The sequence below is a fragment of the Mirounga leonina genome, unplaced genomic scaffold (genome assembly GCF_011800145.1).
Source record: "Mirounga leonina isolate KUSES-001 unplaced genomic scaffold, KU_Mleo_1.0 Mir_101595, whole genome shotgun sequence".
NCBI lineage: Eukaryota > Metazoa > Chordata > Mammalia > Carnivora > Phocidae > Mirounga > Mirounga leonina.
The window spans coordinates 17,338,111-17,357,015 of NW_023270158.1; the positions used below are offsets into that span (position 1 = coordinate 17,338,111).

Genomic DNA, 18,905 nt, shown 5'->3' on the forward strand with positions numbered 1-18,905 from the left:
CCACCTCAGTGTTAAATTTCAGGAACTTTGTCTTTTCTCAGTATAACACTTCTGAGAGTAACTGTAATGAAATCTGCTGTTCTAGAGAGTCATCTTAAATTCCCAATTGAAATGCATACTTATAAGAAGTATAAAAATATTTTTAAAATATGAAAAAAACCTGTTAAGTATTACCTGTCCAGATTATACATCAAAGTTCTACTAAATGTTTATTGTTGATAAATGGAAGGATGGCTGAGTTACAGTACCAACGTGAAAGTCTAGGTGAAAAATATTCCATGAAGAAGCAAAACATACAAAGGCCCTGAAATGGAAATGGTGTTGGTGTATTTAAGTATGGAGGAGATGTTTTTATGCCTGTATGACAGGGAGAATGGCAAAAAGGGAGACGAAGTTGGAGTAATAGGACAGGCAGGAACCAAATCATGTATAATCTCATGGAATTTCATTGAAAGGGTAATGAGCAGCAGGGGCTTGATAGAATCTCACTTATGCTTTAGGAGCACTCTGGCTTCACCAGAAAGAATATAGTGTAGGTGGGGAAAGCCTGGAAGCAAGGATTAGAGGCTGTTGAAGTAACCCAGATGAGAGATGATTATGCTGTAGACTGGGGTTTCCACAATGCAGATACTGAGTGGTCTGATTAAAGCTGTATTTTGTTTTTCAGAGGGTTCTAGAGGGGAGGGGGGTGGGAGGATGGGTTAGCCTGGTGGTGGATATTGAGGAGGGCACATTCTGCATGGAGCACTGGGTGTTATGCACAAACAATGAGTCATGGAACACTTCATCTAAAACTAATGATGTAATGTATGGGGATTAACATAAGAATAAAAAGAAAGAAAGAAAGAAAGAAAGAAAGAAAGAAAGAAAGAAAGAAAGAAAGAAAGAAAGAAAGAAAGAAAGAAAGAAAGAAAGAAAGAAAGAAAGAAAGAAAGAAAAAAGCTGTATTTTGTGAGTAGAACCAATAGAATTTGAAATGAATTATATGGATAATACAAGAGAAAAGAGCAATCATGGATGATATCTAGGTTTTGCGCTTAAGTGACAAGGTAATTTACTAACACCCATGGAGCTGCTTTGGAGCCAAATTATGTAGAGGCAACAATCAGTTAATTCCTGACTGGAGTATGTTATGTTTGACATATCTGTTAGGCATCCAAAAGAAGTTGAAGACGTTGTTAGATATATAATTTTGAATATCAGCATTATTTACTTGATCTTTGAAGCTATAGGATATCTAGGGCAAGGGGAGTTGTTGTATTTAGAAAAGGGACATTTCTTTTCCATCTTTTTCTCTGACTTTGCATTATTTTCGCTCCCATTCCTGGGACAGGTCATGTATGTATGCCTATTCCAAAGGGTTACTTTTTTTTTTTTTGCTTCCAAGAAACATAATAATTAGCAATAATTCATACTGAACACATTAGGCACAAAGCTTATATTTGTTGTGACTCTCTACATTGAGCCTCTTAGAGTATTCTTTAAGTTGAGTCAAATCACTTCTACATTCTCATAGCTTTCTGTTTTCCTTTGCAGCACTTGCTACACTTTTAATGGCTGAATACAAGATTAAAAAAAAAAATTCCTTCCTTATATATAGAATTCTAGATAGCTTTATATAGCTTGCTCCTTCTTTCTGGCTTCATTTTCCTTTTTGTACACTAGCATATTGTTTATTAATTCAGCAAGAATATATAGGTAATAAATTCTCACAGTTTGTTTATCTGAAAATACTTGTATGTCTGAAAATATTTTGTCTTCACTTTTGAATCACAGTTTACAGGACATTTGAAAATTTGCCGAGCATACTGAAGATGTTATTCCATTGTCTTCTAATATCTATTATTGATGAAAAGTCTACTGTCAACTTTGTCACCCTGTAGGTATTCTGCTCTTGGTCCTCAGTAGCTTTTATGATACCTTCCTGATCACTGATGTTCTGAGTTTCATTCAAACCTACCTAGGTGTGACTTGTTTTTATTTATTCCAGTCTAGTTGAGCTTTATTCAACCTGAGGACTCATTTAAATTGAGCTTTACTCAACTTGAGGACTCTTGTAAACTGAGATTTATTCAATTTTGTTAAATGTCAGTCATTTATATAAAATATTGTCTCTTCCCCAGGCTCTCCACTTTTCCAATCTGGAACTCTTTTCATGCATATATATGAGCTTTTTATTCCATTCTCTACATATTCCAGTATTTTCAGCAAAGCAAAATTATCCTCAATATCCTTCAGTGAATATATTCATTTTTCTTCTATGATGAATCAACTATTTAAAAAGCCGTCTGAGTTATTATTTTAATAATTATATTTTAATCTCTAGACTTTTTATTTTTTCAAATCTTCCTGTTCACTACTCAAAATGGCCTATTTTTATTGTAGGAATTCCATTACATCCTCTTTAAAAATCTTTTTGAACATTAAAAAAACCCCAATTACTTAAAAAAAATTTAAACGCTTATTTTAATGTCCTTTGCTGATTGTTCTCTTATCTTTAATTTCCTCAGACGTGCATACTCCTTTTATTTTTTGGCATCTGTTATCATCATCTATGAAAAGAATTTTTTATATCCATTGTAATTTTAGTCTGTGAGCTTATTTTGCTTAGGAGTTCCTGGATTGTGGTGGTACTTTCTTTGTGTAATTTTTTGGCTGCATTTTCTTGAGCTCTGGGAGATTAACTTTCAAATGCTACAATTATGCTTAATAAAAATTACATGTAATTTTCTATTAAGAAACTTTCAAAGCCTTTGGTTTTTTTCTTATCTCTTTCTCTACTTTTCTGTAGGAGATAAGAATTTAGATAGAGAACTCCTGACATGTTCATGAGGAAGTATGCCTTCATCAGTAGAATCACCAGCTTTGTACGAAACTTCCTGCAAATGCTTTGCGACTCTAGATACAATTACGTGTTCAAGGATAAGGGAATCTAATTTGTAATCTACATCAAAAAAATATATCTACCTGTTGTTAATAACATTATAAATCTATGGTACATGCTGAACATAATCCTCTTAACAGTCTATAAAGACATAAAATTTAAAAATAATGTATCTTTTCCAGTGTTACATACAGAAGGAAGAAGAAAAAAAATTTGATTCATTGAGCTCCTATAATACAGCAGGTGTTTTATAAATGTTACTATATTTTGTTATCACAAAAGTCCATATTCCTCTTATACAGATGAGGGAAATCAGGCTGAGAGATATTTATTTACCCCTGAGCATACAGCTAGAAGACAGAGTGGGATTCATATTCTAGACTGTTCATCCCAGGGAATGGCCTTTTTACTAGACCACACAGGTGTTATAAAACATCCTGCAGAAAAATTCCTCATGTTCAGTTTACAATCATTGCTTGGTCTTCACTGATCAGCAAGGTCTGCAAGTCAACAGGAAGTATAATTAGAACTGTCTTCTATTCCTAACTAGGGCAGGGGCTTCAACCTCCTGAATACTTAGAGAAAAATTTACCTGCTTCCTCCCAATCTGTTTCCCTTCTTTGTGGTCTCTAGGACTGTCCTGAGGACTATCGTTTGGAGATAACTTGCTACTCTGCTTTGGTCTGCACTCTTGTCTGGCGCAGGGCTGCCACATGGCTCCCTCAAAGTTCCAGACCTTGTCTGAGCTTCATAATTGCCATATATAGCTCTGACATGGACATAGTCCCTGAAGTGCACAAATTTTACACCGCTTAGTCCATTTTTAAACTTTTATCTCTGAAACAAGGAATATTAATTTCTCATTTTAAACGCAACTCACCAATGTTAAGCACTTTAGAGTACTCCCTGCAATCTTGAATTGTTACTCCTAAGATATGAAAGACTAACTGAAAATCAGTAAGTCCAAACGAAGTCTAGAATTTACATCTAGAGAGAAGAGAAAGGGAAAATTGGGAGAATGAAAGATGAGACAAATAGAGAAGGGGAGCCAGGGGGAGGTAAAGAATACTGAAGTTATGATGACCTGCGCTGCATCAGAGCCACTGTAGGATTATTCCAAACATAACTTTTGGTTAAGTTGTTCACTTGTGGCTAATCTCAAAAGGCTTCATTGTATGATAATTGGGAAAGATGACTCTAACCAGGTTGGTGGACATGTGAAATCAGTTTTTCAATATAGATTAGTAATCAGTGGAATAAAAAGATACATCTTGGATCTGTCTATCTATCTCTCATCTTTTATGCCTAATTAAAATTCAAAGCCAAATATAATTGTAATATTAAATTGATTGTTCTTCATACATATTATTATTACTTCTGTTAGCACGGATACCCAGAGTTTACATAAAAATATATTCCCGGGGCGCCTGGGTGGCTCAGTTGGTTAAGCGTCTGCCTTTGGCTCAGGTCATGATCTCGGGGTCCTGCTTCTCCCTCTCCTTCTTCCTCTGCCCATCCCTCTGCTCATGCTCACACACACCCTCTCTCTCGCTTTTTTTCAAATAAATAAATATTCAAAAACTATATTCCCCACTCCAGGCACCTTCTGAATTTTGGTTCTCTCAGTCACAAAATCAAGAAGAAACAGTTTATGGGGAAAATACATCTTAGCATTTTATTATGACTTTTAAAATTTTATGATGGTTTACATGTCCTTGGTTTATTTTACCAATCATCATTATGTTTTACAAATATGTGTTGAGAGCCCTTTATGAATAAGGACGTAATGACATTTTAAGTGGGTGGTTTGTGGAGATTTTTGATCCTGTGTCCATTTAACTATAAAAAAATAATAACTTACCTTGACCAGGTTGTAAAAAAATCTAATTCTGCATATAGGATGTGTCAAGATATGGGAAAAATTGGAAAGGAGAAATTAGTTAGTAGTGAGATAAATCAAAGCAAGGGACTTCTCCTTGAATGATCTATTAAATTCATTGAAAATATTTTACTTGTATTTTCTTTATGGTTGCCTTAATCTTTCAATTCATTTTGTATTCACAGACACAGGCTTTCTGTTAGTGTAAGCTTTGGTGATTTATGACATATTATGTTCATAACATCTAATAGGAAGGATAATAGGCTAAAATGTGCAATCAGCTGGAATAGGATTTCAAATGTAATATAGTCTCAATATATTATATTACTTCTTCCAACTTCTCAAATATTCAGCTGCTATTAAATCTTAGGGTCCTGGATTTCATCAAAAACAGTGTATTCATGGATTTTTGTAATGTTTTGTAAAAGAAGTGACATGTAGTATATTTTTCCTTGGTTGATAAGCAGCATTAACAAAATTACATGCTTAAAAAATAAAGCTATGCTGTCTAAGGCATATTTTTAAAATACCCATATTAAATGGAATCAACAGTATCACATAACAAATTCCACAAAGTCTCATCTGAAGGTTGAAACAAATGAAATTATCCTTTACATAGGTTGAAAATGATTGCATATCTATTGGTTTCAACCTAACACATGAAGAAATCCTTATTTCCCAGCCTTAACACATTTGTTTTGTGGGAAGCACTATTTTTGCATGATTACATAGCAGCAAGCATTCCTCTTCACTTTATGGTATCTCAGAATAGGAACAAAAAATGTATTTGTTAGAAAAAATCCTACAGTTTATACCCTATTACAAATAGTGAAGACCCAACTTATGCGTATGAATTGCCTTTTTAAGGAGAAAATCACCAAATATCCATCCAGTTGTTTGAAAGAACAGTTGTTCCTTTTCCCTTTGGCTTGTAATATTTCAGTGGTCACAATATCTGATATTTTCCAATCTGCTATCATTTATAAACCATCTTACTAGGCATTCACTTCTGAAAAGCCTTTTAATCCATTAAGTAGTTAAGCCAGATACGAGGACTAAACTACTATTCTTCTAAGTCAATGAGATAAGGTCCTTATGCAAGTTGCTATAAGAAGATGTCTCACCAAAGATTTATTATTTACCATGTATACATTAAGAAAGTAAAATTGGCATGGGATGGTCTCAGGAAAGCAATACGTATTTTTGGATTACACACTGAAATAATGTAAATGTATGATCCATTGACAAATTGACATTGCCAATGTTATGGAAAAAATGATGTGGCAAAACAAATTAAGATGCAGTTTTCGTTTGTGATAAAGGGCCTGTTCCCTTTGTGAGTTGATTTATTGTGTTCTTAATCTGAAAAACTAATCACTAGCGTTGCAGGAGCCCGAGGTGAGGGGAAACTGCTCACTTTCAGAATGCATATTAGAAGTCTGAAATTGCACCCAGTTTTTTTTTTTTTTTTTTTTTTTTTTTTTTTTTTCCGTTTGTTAGTAGGCCTCTGTTATTAGGGTAGCAGTTGCAAACACATACGTGGGTTTGCCAGTAACAACTCACAATTTGTGCAAAGTTGAGTCTTCGAAACTGAGCAAATTTGCTCTCAATTTCCCGCCAGCGCTTGCTGAGCTGGATCTGAGTTGGCTCCACTGCCATTGCGGCCCCATCCTCAGACAAGCCCTCAGCTTGCCTGCGCACCACATTCAGCTCCTCTTTCTTCTTCTGCAATTCACGGTCAATTTCCTATTGAGCAAAACCAATACAGGGCCCAGGGCAGTTAGCTAACCACATCAACCAACCCGCAAGCAGCACACACTTCTCTCAGAAATTTCAAAGGCTGTTGTCATTTTATTGTCATGTTCCGTGATTTACAACTATGGAAGCCATCACTGTCATCTTCCCCCAAGGATCCAAATGTTATTTCAGTTATCCTTCGAATGCTCAGTTTTAGATATGCTAATTAGTAAAATATTTAAATTCATCTAACATTTTCCTTTCTTCTCAATTCCTCTGGTGTTTTGGGGGCTAACCCAAATTGGAGTGCCTACTCATTATTTCTTAGGGACCATCCACATAGAATATAATTTAGAGGGTCAGTGCTTATTTATTTTCTTTTTTAAAGTTCTGAGGAGCTCAACAGAGAACGAAGCAAAATAAAAAGTGTGAAATAATAACAGAAAAAAAACATCTTCGGACAATATGCAAATCAATCTATAGAGATTTGACACTGATGTGTGAAGATGCTCTGATGAAATGAATGTGCTAACATGAGAAAGAAGTCGTCCATATACCGATAAATCATTTGTTCATCTGGAACAAAGATACACAAAGTCAATTACAAGTTTACCAGAAACCATACGACATTTCTTAATTCATTTTACATTGTCTAGAGATAAAACATTTTATTCATTTCACATTATGTCAATTTAAAAAACACTTAATACAATACATTTACCAAAACAAAACACAATACAAGGAAATGCAGCAAATCAGAGAGAACACTAAGAGAGGAAACAACATCAATGATTTTAAATACGATCCACACATGTTAAGATAAAGAAATTAAATTGTAGCAATAAAATCTAGTATTGACATTCTAAAACAACATTACCTTTATTTTCCTTTCATCTCTGGGTTCAGGTAGGCTGGCTAACTTTTTTTCAATGTCATCCAAGCATTTCAGGAGATCATCAGCCTGCCTCTTGTACTGATACCACTGGTGAGAAATTTCTAGAGCCTTTTTTCTTCTTTGAGACCTCAAATCCTGTTCATGGTGCAGATATTATTAAAATATCAATATATATGTATAGTACACTTCTGGCTGTAGTTATTTACAAATAATGAACCCCTCATCTTCTTGTACAGCTTCACTTAAATTCACATTTAAATGCTGAATATACAAAGAGATGATGAAATTAGGTATTTTTGTGGCAGGACCTATTCACACAAAGCTAAGGGAAACTGAACAACCCACTTAAAGTATTTTCTCCTGACATGTGCATAGTTGTTCAGAAATCTTGTCTTATTTAATTGACTAAATGAGTCAACTAAATTATCGTGTAGTCTATGTGAAATAGTTTAGTAGATGAATACACCTGTATTAACCAGACACTTGCACAAATTTAATGAATTTGTATTTGACTTTTAAAATAGATACAGATTCTAAAATTTGTATCTTCAGCCCTGGGTTCATCAACAAAATTTTAAGTTTACATAGCGAAGCAACTACATTCATGGTTTTAGCAGTCCTCATAAAAATTTTCATTGGCCATGAATATTTTGTGATTAGAAACATGAAATCATCCTAGTTACCATATAAATTGTTTTGAGCTATATACATAGAAGTGTGAAAGATACATATCTGTGAGTGTACATGAAAATGACAACTATTATAAAAATGCTCTTTCTTTTCAGGCTTCCATGGCCAACTTTTTCTTATTATATCAAATCATGTTCCAAATGCAAAATGATGAATTAGCTTAAAAAGAAAAGGGAAGTGCATGGTTTCCAATCAACATGATGAAATAAATAAGGGCAACTGCTTAATAAATCAACAAAGGGGGGCAATTTATCATCTTGCTCCTTACAAGCACACCCAATGTCTTCCCCGATCAATAGAATTTGTTGTAATGCCATTTTATGATAACACAAGGGAACGTAAGAGTTCAGAATACAGCTTTCATTTCTTCAGAACATTAGTAATTAGGGTTTCACGTACAGATTTAACTGGAGCAAAAGAAAATAAGGAAAATCAAAGAACTGCTGAAATATTCATTGCTTTGGAAAAGTTCTGACCTTCTTTGAAATATTTCATAAGGACTAGAACTGGAGCCACTTGGCAGGTTAATATAGTTACTGAATTTGGTGGTGTAGATTAGTTTGGCAAGTGAAGCAGATTTTCATAATCACTTTTAACATTTATTTGCAAGAATGATCTAAATTTCATTCTCATTTTGTTCAAAATTGAGGATGTAAAATTCACTGCAGTTTACATTTTTAGTTGAATTTCTAAACCTCCTGTGGAGGTAATAAATTCCTGGGATGAGCCAGATGGAATGCTGCTTTTTTCAAAGGTACCAGGATAAAGCCACGTGAATGAGCGCTGAGCCATGTCTTATTCGTGACACAACTCACATCTTCACCAAGAGAAAGGGCTTGTGGTCATAAAATCTCAAACTCCTTTCATTCCCTAAGCACAAGGTGATGCGTAATGTGTAAAGATATTTAGAGACATTATATAGATTTCTTTAGAGATATGCCAGATAACCATTAAACACTGCTGTGCAGTAGGACACATATCATCATATGACCACTATTGATGCTTTGGAAAGCCTGGTCACAGTTGGAAGTGTGTGAATTACAGAGCTTTCTGATTTTCAAAGCACATTATGGCTTGCTCTTACACTCCCTCAAGAAAGAGGCCTTTTCTATTTACTATATTTATCAGCAGTTACCTTCAGAACACCTGCTGGCCAATTAGACTTTCCTTGTGGATTCCTTGCAGGCACAATATTGTGTAATTACATTCTCAGCAGTGTTTATTTGGTTGTCTGACTATATGGGGAAAGGTTTTATACTCTTATTTGCATACAGAAAGCAGACTTCATCCACCTACTAGGTGGATCTACCCGCATAACTACATAGCTCTACGAGAGTGATTTACAATGAAAAGTTTGGCAATTAACAGTATTAGAAAATCAGCCATGCATGCCAATAGGGGATATTGAAAAGCACATTAAAAAAATAAAAGGTTATTTCACAAAACTCTTCACAAGTCCAGTGTCATGTCAAGAACTTCCTAAATATTATTATAGAAAAACCAACACTATTCTGTCCTTTCTGCACACATCCAGATGAGTCACATGGGTGCTTGAGGCTATACGCTACCACTGGTTCATACGAGAGTGCCAGTTCTTCTTCAAGGACATTATTTTTGAGGATTCCTTTGTAAATGAAATTAGACTCTCTAGACACTTAGTTAGTTGCAACGAGTGACTCTCTTAAAGGCAAAATGAAGTTAATTGAAAAAAAAATTAAGTAGAATCCCAGGCCTTATTAAACAAATATTAGATTACCAGAACTGGACCTACTTTAGATAAAATCAATAAAATATAGGCAGCAGAAAACCCACAAAAATATGAATTGGTTATTCTGGCGGTTAAGCAGGTCATTCAAGACAGACGTAAAAGTAATGTAAAAATAACTATATCAGAAAATTAAATGTATAAACACAATGAATAATGCATTATAATATTTTCCAAGCACTACTCAGAAAAACTTGTCTCAGCCAAAAAAAACAAAACAAAACAATTTTTTAAGCAACGCTTCTTTCAAAATCAAAGACACCACTCAAAAATGTTAAATAAAGCACACACACTGAACAGGAAAAAAAATGTATTTTCTGGTGACTAAGACTCTTAAGCAGATTTTATTTATGCACAATATAGTTTACCCTACATATGAAAAAAAAAAACCACAGGCAAGGTATATTATAATTTTAGCTCTAATACCTTGAGAGCATTATGTTTTGTCTGTAACAGCTGTTGTTTTATCTTTATTTCCTCTCGCTTTCTCTCATCTGTGATTCTTTGTTGTAAGTTGTCTCCTCTTTGCAACAATTCTTTTACAGTACCCTCATTGTCTTCACTCTGATTAAAAACAACAAGTACAGTCTTCATTTTGGTTTTTAAAAAGCTGTACATCGTTAAAAAGAGATAATAAAAAATGTTATTTAAACACACACAAAAATCCAATTTAAGACTTTCCAGGAAAGTTATTCTAAGATACTATGCTCATAGTTTTGCTTTTATATGGTTTACTTGAGCTTTGAAAAGAAGGATCTAGGAAGGACGCCTACCAGTTCAAAAGGATACACCTGATGGGGGGCATTTGTAGGAAGATAAGGTTGTAAGGTACTTTGTCATTTCAGACAAGGTACCAATTGGTGTGGAGCATTCTTCTGGCTTTGATTTTTGGTAGATTTCCTGAAATTAGTTTGGAGAAGTGAACTAAACGTGTCATCTATAATGTAATCTAACCCATGTAAAACATGGATGTGGATGCATGTCAGATGGCAACGATTCTTAACATTTTAACACACTCACTCCTAAGTGAACATATTTTAAATGTACACTAATTTCTAGTCACCTACTTTAAATAACCTGTATGTCCAAATTTAGCACAAATATTAGGGCATTATTAAAAAATGATGTGTTCAATCGCTGCTGAATATTGCAACTAGTTTCTAAAAATACATCAGATATGCATGTTATTTTTAAATAAATGCAATCCAGTAAGTATTAAAATAGAGATTAGGAAAATTCCTTGAAAATTATTTTTGGTATGCATTTAGTTTTTAAACTCCAAGAATAATATTTTCATTTACTTTGAAAGAAAACTATTTGAATAAGTGCCAGTCTAATATGGTAGCATATATGACCATTTGATTTTTCACTTCTAGTTTCCTATCTTTCTTTCAACTCAGTATATGAAAACTTCCTTTTGAGGAGGTTCACCCTGCAGTGGTACTCAAGGTACTCTAATGAGCTAAGAATAACAAATATTAGACAATTTTTTAAAGTCACATGTATGTGTATTTGTGTGTAATCATCCATAGTACTCAAATGCTACCTATCTAAATCTGCAGTGCATATTTAAACTGCTATACACAACTGAAGAATTATTTATTTTTTCAGAGGAATGGCATTTTATCTGAGATTTGTCAATTACTAGTGTAATAAAATAACATGGGCATATGTTTATAATCTGTGAAAGACCTTATTTATTTTAAAAAGTCTTTCCCTTTTAGTCTTTCCTTTGCTGGGGCTGAGGACAAAAAATAAACAACAACAACAACAAAAACCTGCTTCACTTCTTCTCCCATAGCAGGTAAGGGCTAGCCATAGGGCAGAGTTGGTGAACAGCCCGAGGTAAACAGTACTCTTTCTTTTTCACCTCAGCGCCCTCTGGTTTCTTCTTTGACACGAAGGAGAGGTAGCTGTACCTCAGCATCTTGGAAAGCCTCTTCTTGGCTTTCTTTTGTTGAGCTGAGTTGGCAAAGCCACCAAACCCCATACATGGGGAGTACCGAATGATTCAGGCAGCTCTAGGAATTCAGAATTGATACCAGTGCGAACTAAGATTGGTGGAAAATAGTTTTCCTATTGCTTCACATGCCTACTATCTAAAATTCATATATTGCCTTTTAATGTCATTTTAAAGCATTGTCTGAGAAGTTCCTAACATTGATACATGTCTGAGAAATCTCAAGCATGATATATGTAGAAGTTAAGAATGCCATATTGATGATGGCTGTGGAAGAGGGAAAAGGAAATTGTGACAAGGATGTGGAAGGAGAAAAAAGTCAGTGAAAAGAGGTGTGATGCAGAAATATTCAAGCCAGAGAGAAATGTAATAGACATTTTGAAATTAATCAGGGTTGAAGGAGAATGTTATGAGTTTGGGAACAGCCCACATGGTTAGATTTCTTTACTCCCATGAAATAAGCAGCATGAATTTATACATATTTTAGACATCTATTGTACTATTTCATCAACTTTTTGTGAAAACCACTTTGTGGTAAACTTTAATAAATAATTTTTATATTGTGTCTAATACCCTCCCTCTGAAATAAACGTTATATTACCAAAATCATGACTGACACAAAACACCATCCATCCTTGATGGCTGAGTTTCTTATTAAGTTTCCAATTTATTTTCTAATTTAACTCTTTTCCCTCCATTACATTTTGTCCTCTGAGTTTGAAAATAGTACAGGTCAAAGCAAAACTGTGGAACTACTTATTAGGATCTACAAGTGCTCCTATGTGACCATACCACAGTAATCTGGCATTCATAATAAACATTCAACCAGAATACTTTGCATTTGTAATAAATCATTAGAATCACAAAATGTGCAAGGTATGTCCCAAGAACTTAGTTGGAGACTTGAGTTATCTAATTTATTTTCAAATATTTATTCATTTCCCCTCCTAGGTCATTCATACTTTTATCACAACCAATTTACCATATCTTTATTGAAGTCTTCCTCTTTCAGATTCACCCCCTGCTGAATTTCAGCCTCCAGTGGTTCAAGCAATTTTTGTATATCTGAGTTAAACTGCTCCAATTCCTTCAAAGGAATGGAGGCCTAAAAAAAAAGATAGTGCTAATTTAAATCAAAATTACTTTTTATTAGAAACATAACCCCCCCAAATTACATTTGTTCAACCTCCTGTTGCTAAAATAATGACATGCATTATGTTTCCATATTATATTTTATGAAGGCTTTGAAATACAACTGGGAAAGTACCTGAGGATGCAAATAAAGACAAACATTTAACATCATCAGAGCTGAACATATATGCAAGATAATGCAATTTGTCATTCTCTTTTTTCAACAAAAGTTCATTTCCATATATTTGAGCTAATTGTTCATATTCTAAAGTTGAATTTGATCTTATTTAAAATATTCTGATATAAATACCATTTGTGTAAATATGTCTTATCAGAAATTGCCTCATTCACAAGTAACAGTAACCTCAGGTAGAAAAGCAGAATTGTCTCCTTACCCTCAGAAAAACTACATGGCAATCTGCTCCAATATTTTAAATGACATTTTTAGCATGGAAAATTTGACAGGCACGCTCTCATAAGACAAGCAATGCCATGAGCTTGCCTTAGGAATACTTTCTTTGGTAGCACAAAAAATTCAAATGAATGAACCCAGAATATTTCACATAAAAAATCTGAATATATATTTTTCAATTTTACAAACATCACAGTTTCTTTGATTTTGAAATTCATATTGACCAGTCTCAAAAAACGTTAAAGCCCCTTTTTTCTAAAGAAACCACTTGAAGAGGAGTGATGATTAAAAATACATTGGAAATTAAATATATATTCAAAAGAGTAGGCAAGATTTAATTATCAAAGTTCAAACAGTTAATAAAATAAATATGCTATTGATCTTTACCCTGTATTCAATTTCTTTGCATTAAAACACTAAAAAATATTTTATACCTGATAGCTTCTGAAAACTCATAGATGACATATAGAAATCTTATTTTCTTACAGAGCTAAACATTTGCCCATTTGTAAAACCAATTCAGGAACGACCCCTGGTGTTTTATGCCAGGACGACGGCATGCATCAAGTCTGGTCCCTACCTACTGTTCCCCATCACATTCCCAGTCATAATCTTACTCTTTCTTTATTAAACAGCATCTCCTAGAGGACAATAAAGATAAGTGTTCAAGGAAAAACCAAATATCTACTCATGAAAAAGTGAATAATCAAATGATATTAACGAGAATGTGATTCGCACACACAACGCAAATAGACACTTATCTGTCAGGCACTTTTACACACACCAGAAAGGATTTATGGGCTCTTTTTTAAAAAGTGACTTATTTTCAGTATTATTTTTAAATCCTAATGAACATTTGCAATTTGAAATGTCATAGTTGGTTCTTGAACCAGTACAGAATGGGAGTATTGTAAATATGCTTAAGGGATGTTTCCACCGCTATATTATAAACATACCTCTACACTTTTAAAACATATTTCTCAAAGTATTATAAATGCAAAAAGATGAAAAACTTTTCGAATCATAACTAAACAATCTTAATTTGATACTATTTTGTGTTATTGAATTGTTCACATTTGCTAATATTTAATTAGAGCAACTGCATTGTTCTACATAATTATGTGAAAATACAACAATAGGTATTTTTAAAATAACTTTTATTGAGTGCTTGGGTGTCAAAATAACATGGGTCCATTTGCAGACATACTTATCTATTTTACTTCTACACATGCTACCTCTCTAGCTCACCCTCTCTCCCCATAATCAAATACAGGGTGTAGTTTCAAAGGCTCAGAACTTGGGCCTCCAAGCATCTTTATCAATACTCCTTGCCTAATGCATTGTATTATCTTCCCAAATTTAACTATAACTTTCACAGTATCTCCCAGATATTCATCTTAAGCTGAATTTTTGAATTCAACATAGACTTTCCAATAGCCAGCCGATTTCTCACTTAGAGTTCAACATGTCTAGAAATGAGCTCATTATCTTTCCCCCCAAGCTGCTTGCAACACCAACTTCCCTAGTTCTGTAAATAGAAGACCTTTTTGTTCCTCAGTCATCTAGGCTTAAAGTGTGAGTCATGTTATTTTTCAACACTTCACTCTAATATCTAATCAAATCAAATAATTGTGAATTCATTCACCATGATCTACTTGCTTTCTATTCCCAGAGATATCATCTCTTGTAGTCCTTACACAGGAGTTAAGGCAATAACCTCCTTACAGGGGTATAATCTCCTTCTCACATGACCAGTTCCATCCTGTGCACTGTGATCAGTTCAATATATTCCAAAAACATGGCTTTCATTAAGTTATTTCTCTATTCAAGAAGTGTAAGTAGAATGAAGTCTAAACTCCAGCATGATAGTCAAGACTTCCCCTAATATTGCCCCAAGGACCTTTCTAGCCTTATTTAAGTGCTCTTAATATCAAGCTTTCTTACAGGCCTATTGGTGAACTCTGGGTACTTCCCTACTTCTTGGCCCTTAGAATGTTTTTTTTTTTTTAATCTTCTGGTGAAGAGCCTATGCTCCTGCATGAGAATGCCAAGACTGAATCTGGGCTCCACCATTTAGTAGCTGGGGGACCTTGGACAAGTTATGTGTCCTCCTTGAGCTCCAGTTTCTTTATTTGTAACATGAAGATAAGAAGGATATCTACCTCATAGGGTTGTTATGAGGATCAAATGTAGTTAGAATGCTGTCTGAGACACAATAAATGCTCAATAAATATGGGTTATCATTTTCTCCCCAAATCCTATGTATCCATATGACATACGATAAATGCTCGACAAGTATTGACTCGGTCTCCTCTCAAAATCGTACCCATCCATTGACTCCGTTAAAAGATCCTCTTTTGAAAACATATGGTTTATGAAGGATAAAATAAATGCTTGTTGACAGAGCATTTCTATTTTACCAAGGTAACTGACAAAATCATTAAATTCCAAAGGTGAGCATGGAGAAACTGAGACTCAGTTTGGTAACACTGTGTCATTCTGAACAACAAAACTGGTTGATTAATTAATCTGTATTAATGCAGAGGGTAGTTTCAAAGAAGATGCCAAAGGGCTTTGTATTTGTTCTGCTCTGTGCAGTATTTTCATCAGGAAATATTTGGAGACACAAAAAGCATGCAAAAAGACATGCAATGAGAAGGATGAGTTCCATGAACACCCCATGAAGGTAAGGTATTTATCAAGTCTTGTTCAACCTGGAGTCATTTTTGGTACATAGTAGGCACTCATAAATGAATATTGCCCGACAAACTAAGTAAATGAATGACTAATCATGGGGTAGTAGAATAAACATTTCAAGGAACTCTTGAATGGTCTAGAATTTTAAATAACCCAATTTTTGTTGTATAAAATTGAAAAGACCTGATTGGCCAAATGCTAGCAACAGTGATACCACAAAGTACAAGAACAATATAAGCAGATACAAATAGCTTTTAGGAAATACTACTACAAAATGATTTACTAATTAATCAAGCAAGATAATGCAAACTTAGATTTTTATTAGTAGTATATGTAGGGTCTGGATTTCCTGATCAAGGATTACTCTGCATTTGTTTAAGAGGCCATTATACAGATTAGGGATTTGAATTATTCTGTGTGGTTCCAAAGTGAATAACTTGAATCAATGGGTAGAAATTACTTGGAGCCTCAATTTTAGTTTAATACAGGAACAACTGATTAGTGCCATATTTTTTTTCTTTCTTAAAAGCACTAATTTTAAAGTAGTGAGTTTCCCATTGCTGAAAATATACAAGCAGAGGCAGAATGATGATGTATTAGGATATGTTAGGAATAAGACACTTTTCACATGAATACTTCCCTAAAATTTTATCATCTTATAGTGAATTCTCTTCTCTGAATTCAAAGGGTTTTGTCTGTAGCAATGCAGCTAAATAGAAATATAATGCAAGTCATATATATAATTTTAAATATTCTAGATGCCATACTAAAAAGTAAAAAGAAACAGATGAAATTAACTGTAATAATATATTTTATTTACCTAATTTCCCCAAATATCATATAAGCCTATAATTGAAATAAAATTAAGAAGATACTTTACATTCACTTTCTCCTATTAAGACTTCAAAAACCACTATGTATTTTACACATCTTAATTTGGAGTATCCACATTTCAAATGCTCAACAGAGGTATGTGGTTCGTGGCTACCTTTTCAGACAGTACAGATCAGTAGTAATTATTATTATTATGACTTTGAAAAGAACAAATAGCTCATTATTAGTTTGAAATCTATCACAAGAGTAATGTCTTACTAATGAGAATCATGATGCTAATGTTTTAGTCAATAAATTTTAGTGGATTTAGACAATTCTTACAATGTCCATCTTATTCACTTGCATTCAGATATGTTCTCTGAGAGGAATTTTCCAGAAGCCTTCTGGGGATAGGAAAACTTATGGGAATGGGTTCCACATGATCTATCAGGAGTCTCTATTCCTCATTTAATGTGTACAGTACCCTACATTGTACTTCAGTATCTCTTACATATTTGAATGTAATGTTATTTCACTTTCAACATTTTATGCTTTGTCTCACCAGTAGATTTTTTAATCCCTGAAGTTCAGAATATATCTTATGTACTCTATTTTCCATAGCAAATATAACTTCTGTTTTTTTTTTTTTTTTTTTTGTATAGAAAAGGTACTTACTATACCAACTACTAGTTTTAGAACATCCAATATATTAATCGAATTAACCAGTGACCAATTTTGTGATGGAAATAACCATAAGTACTCAACCCGATTATTTTGGCTATACTATTGACCGGATCAGATCAGCCATTTGACATCTGTGTGATTAATACTCTGTTCAGATACAAGGAGTTGGGAAAATTTAGATGCTTCCTTAAGAGTTCACTGGTTTACCATTAGGTCATAACAATTCTAATATGGCAGGCACTTCTCTCACCAATTTTTTTTATATATCAATACTTGGTCTTTGTTGTTTTATAATTTAGAATTATTATACAAGTTTATCAAAGAAATGCATAATAAGCAAGCTTCCATAATTTAATAGCTTACTCGTGAGTCACCGAAGTTTAAAACATATAAAGTATATAATGCCTGTTTTTTAAACTCAGAATTATGATAAATTACTTAAAGATTGAAAGCAATGTGGATAAATCATCTTAATTATTATGTAAATTACTTCTATTGAATTCAAAGAAAATATATGACCACAGAGGACTAGAATCACAACAAATTACACAAAGTTAGACAATGTACACAAGATAGGTTTAGAATACACAGAAAATAATCAAACAAAGATTATAATATGGTAGGGAAGAATATAAACCAGGCATAGGTTCTGCACAATTTAATTTTTTACTTACCTTTTCATCTTAACAGCTTTAACATGACTGTGTAGTCATACAAAATACAAATAAAGTAAAACATACGAAAGTTTAATAAACAGATAAATGGACACAAAAGAAAGAAGAGACAGAGAAACTGAGAAAGACAACACTTTGTTTTCCTTGATTTTTTAATGTTTCAGTTTGCTTAACAGCTATTAATTGTGCTTTGCTGTATGATTTAGGATTAATGAAATTTAAGGCTTTGTTAAAGTCTTAGCATTAAAGGTGACTTATATAACAAGTTAACAAACAATAACATACTGAAAAAGGTAAAATTAATTACAAATGGATTCACTGTAAATTGGAAGCATTCAAATTACTCAGATACACTTTATAATTTTTAAATTGTAACCTTACTTTTAAATATTACTTCTAACGTGCATAGATATACTAACATAATAATGACTGTGTTTACACAGACAGCAAAGTAAACATTTGTTCATATGGACTATGTACTCTCAATAATTGTGATAAATGGCCACTACATTCAAATTACACTAATATCTAAATTGCAAATAAATAATTTGAGTGCTATAGATTGGTTTAAAAATGCTTCAAATCAGTCTCCTCTTTCCACTCTGCAGCTTTGAAAATTTATTTATCATTACAATGTCGGTATAAAAAATAAAATAATTCATGGAAACCAAAAGGAATAAAGTT

At 33.4% G+C, this 18,905-nt stretch overlaps 1 protein-coding gene across 9 annotated transcripts in view; it reads right to left on the reverse strand.

Moving 5' to 3' along the window:
• The window catches only part of DMD (dystrophin), a 1,717,438-nt gene that overhangs the window by 1,184,987 nt on the left and 513,546 nt on the right, over positions 1-18,905 (reverse strand). For 8 of the 9 annotated variants that reach the window (XM_035001266.1, XM_035001277.1, XM_035001248.1 and 5 more), the window contains 4 exons: positions 12,793-12,915; positions 10,277-10,414; positions 7,378-7,530; positions 6,327-6,509 (listed from right to left, as the gene is read on the reverse strand). In XM_035001266.1, coding sequence (XP_034857157.1) covers positions 6,327-6,509; positions 7,378-7,530; positions 10,277-10,414; positions 12,793-12,915 — 597 coding nt within the window. The remainder of the gene's footprint in view (positions 1-6,326; positions 6,510-7,377; positions 7,531-10,276; positions 10,415-12,792; positions 12,916-18,905) is intronic. The other variant, XM_035001256.1, reaches the window with a different exon arrangement.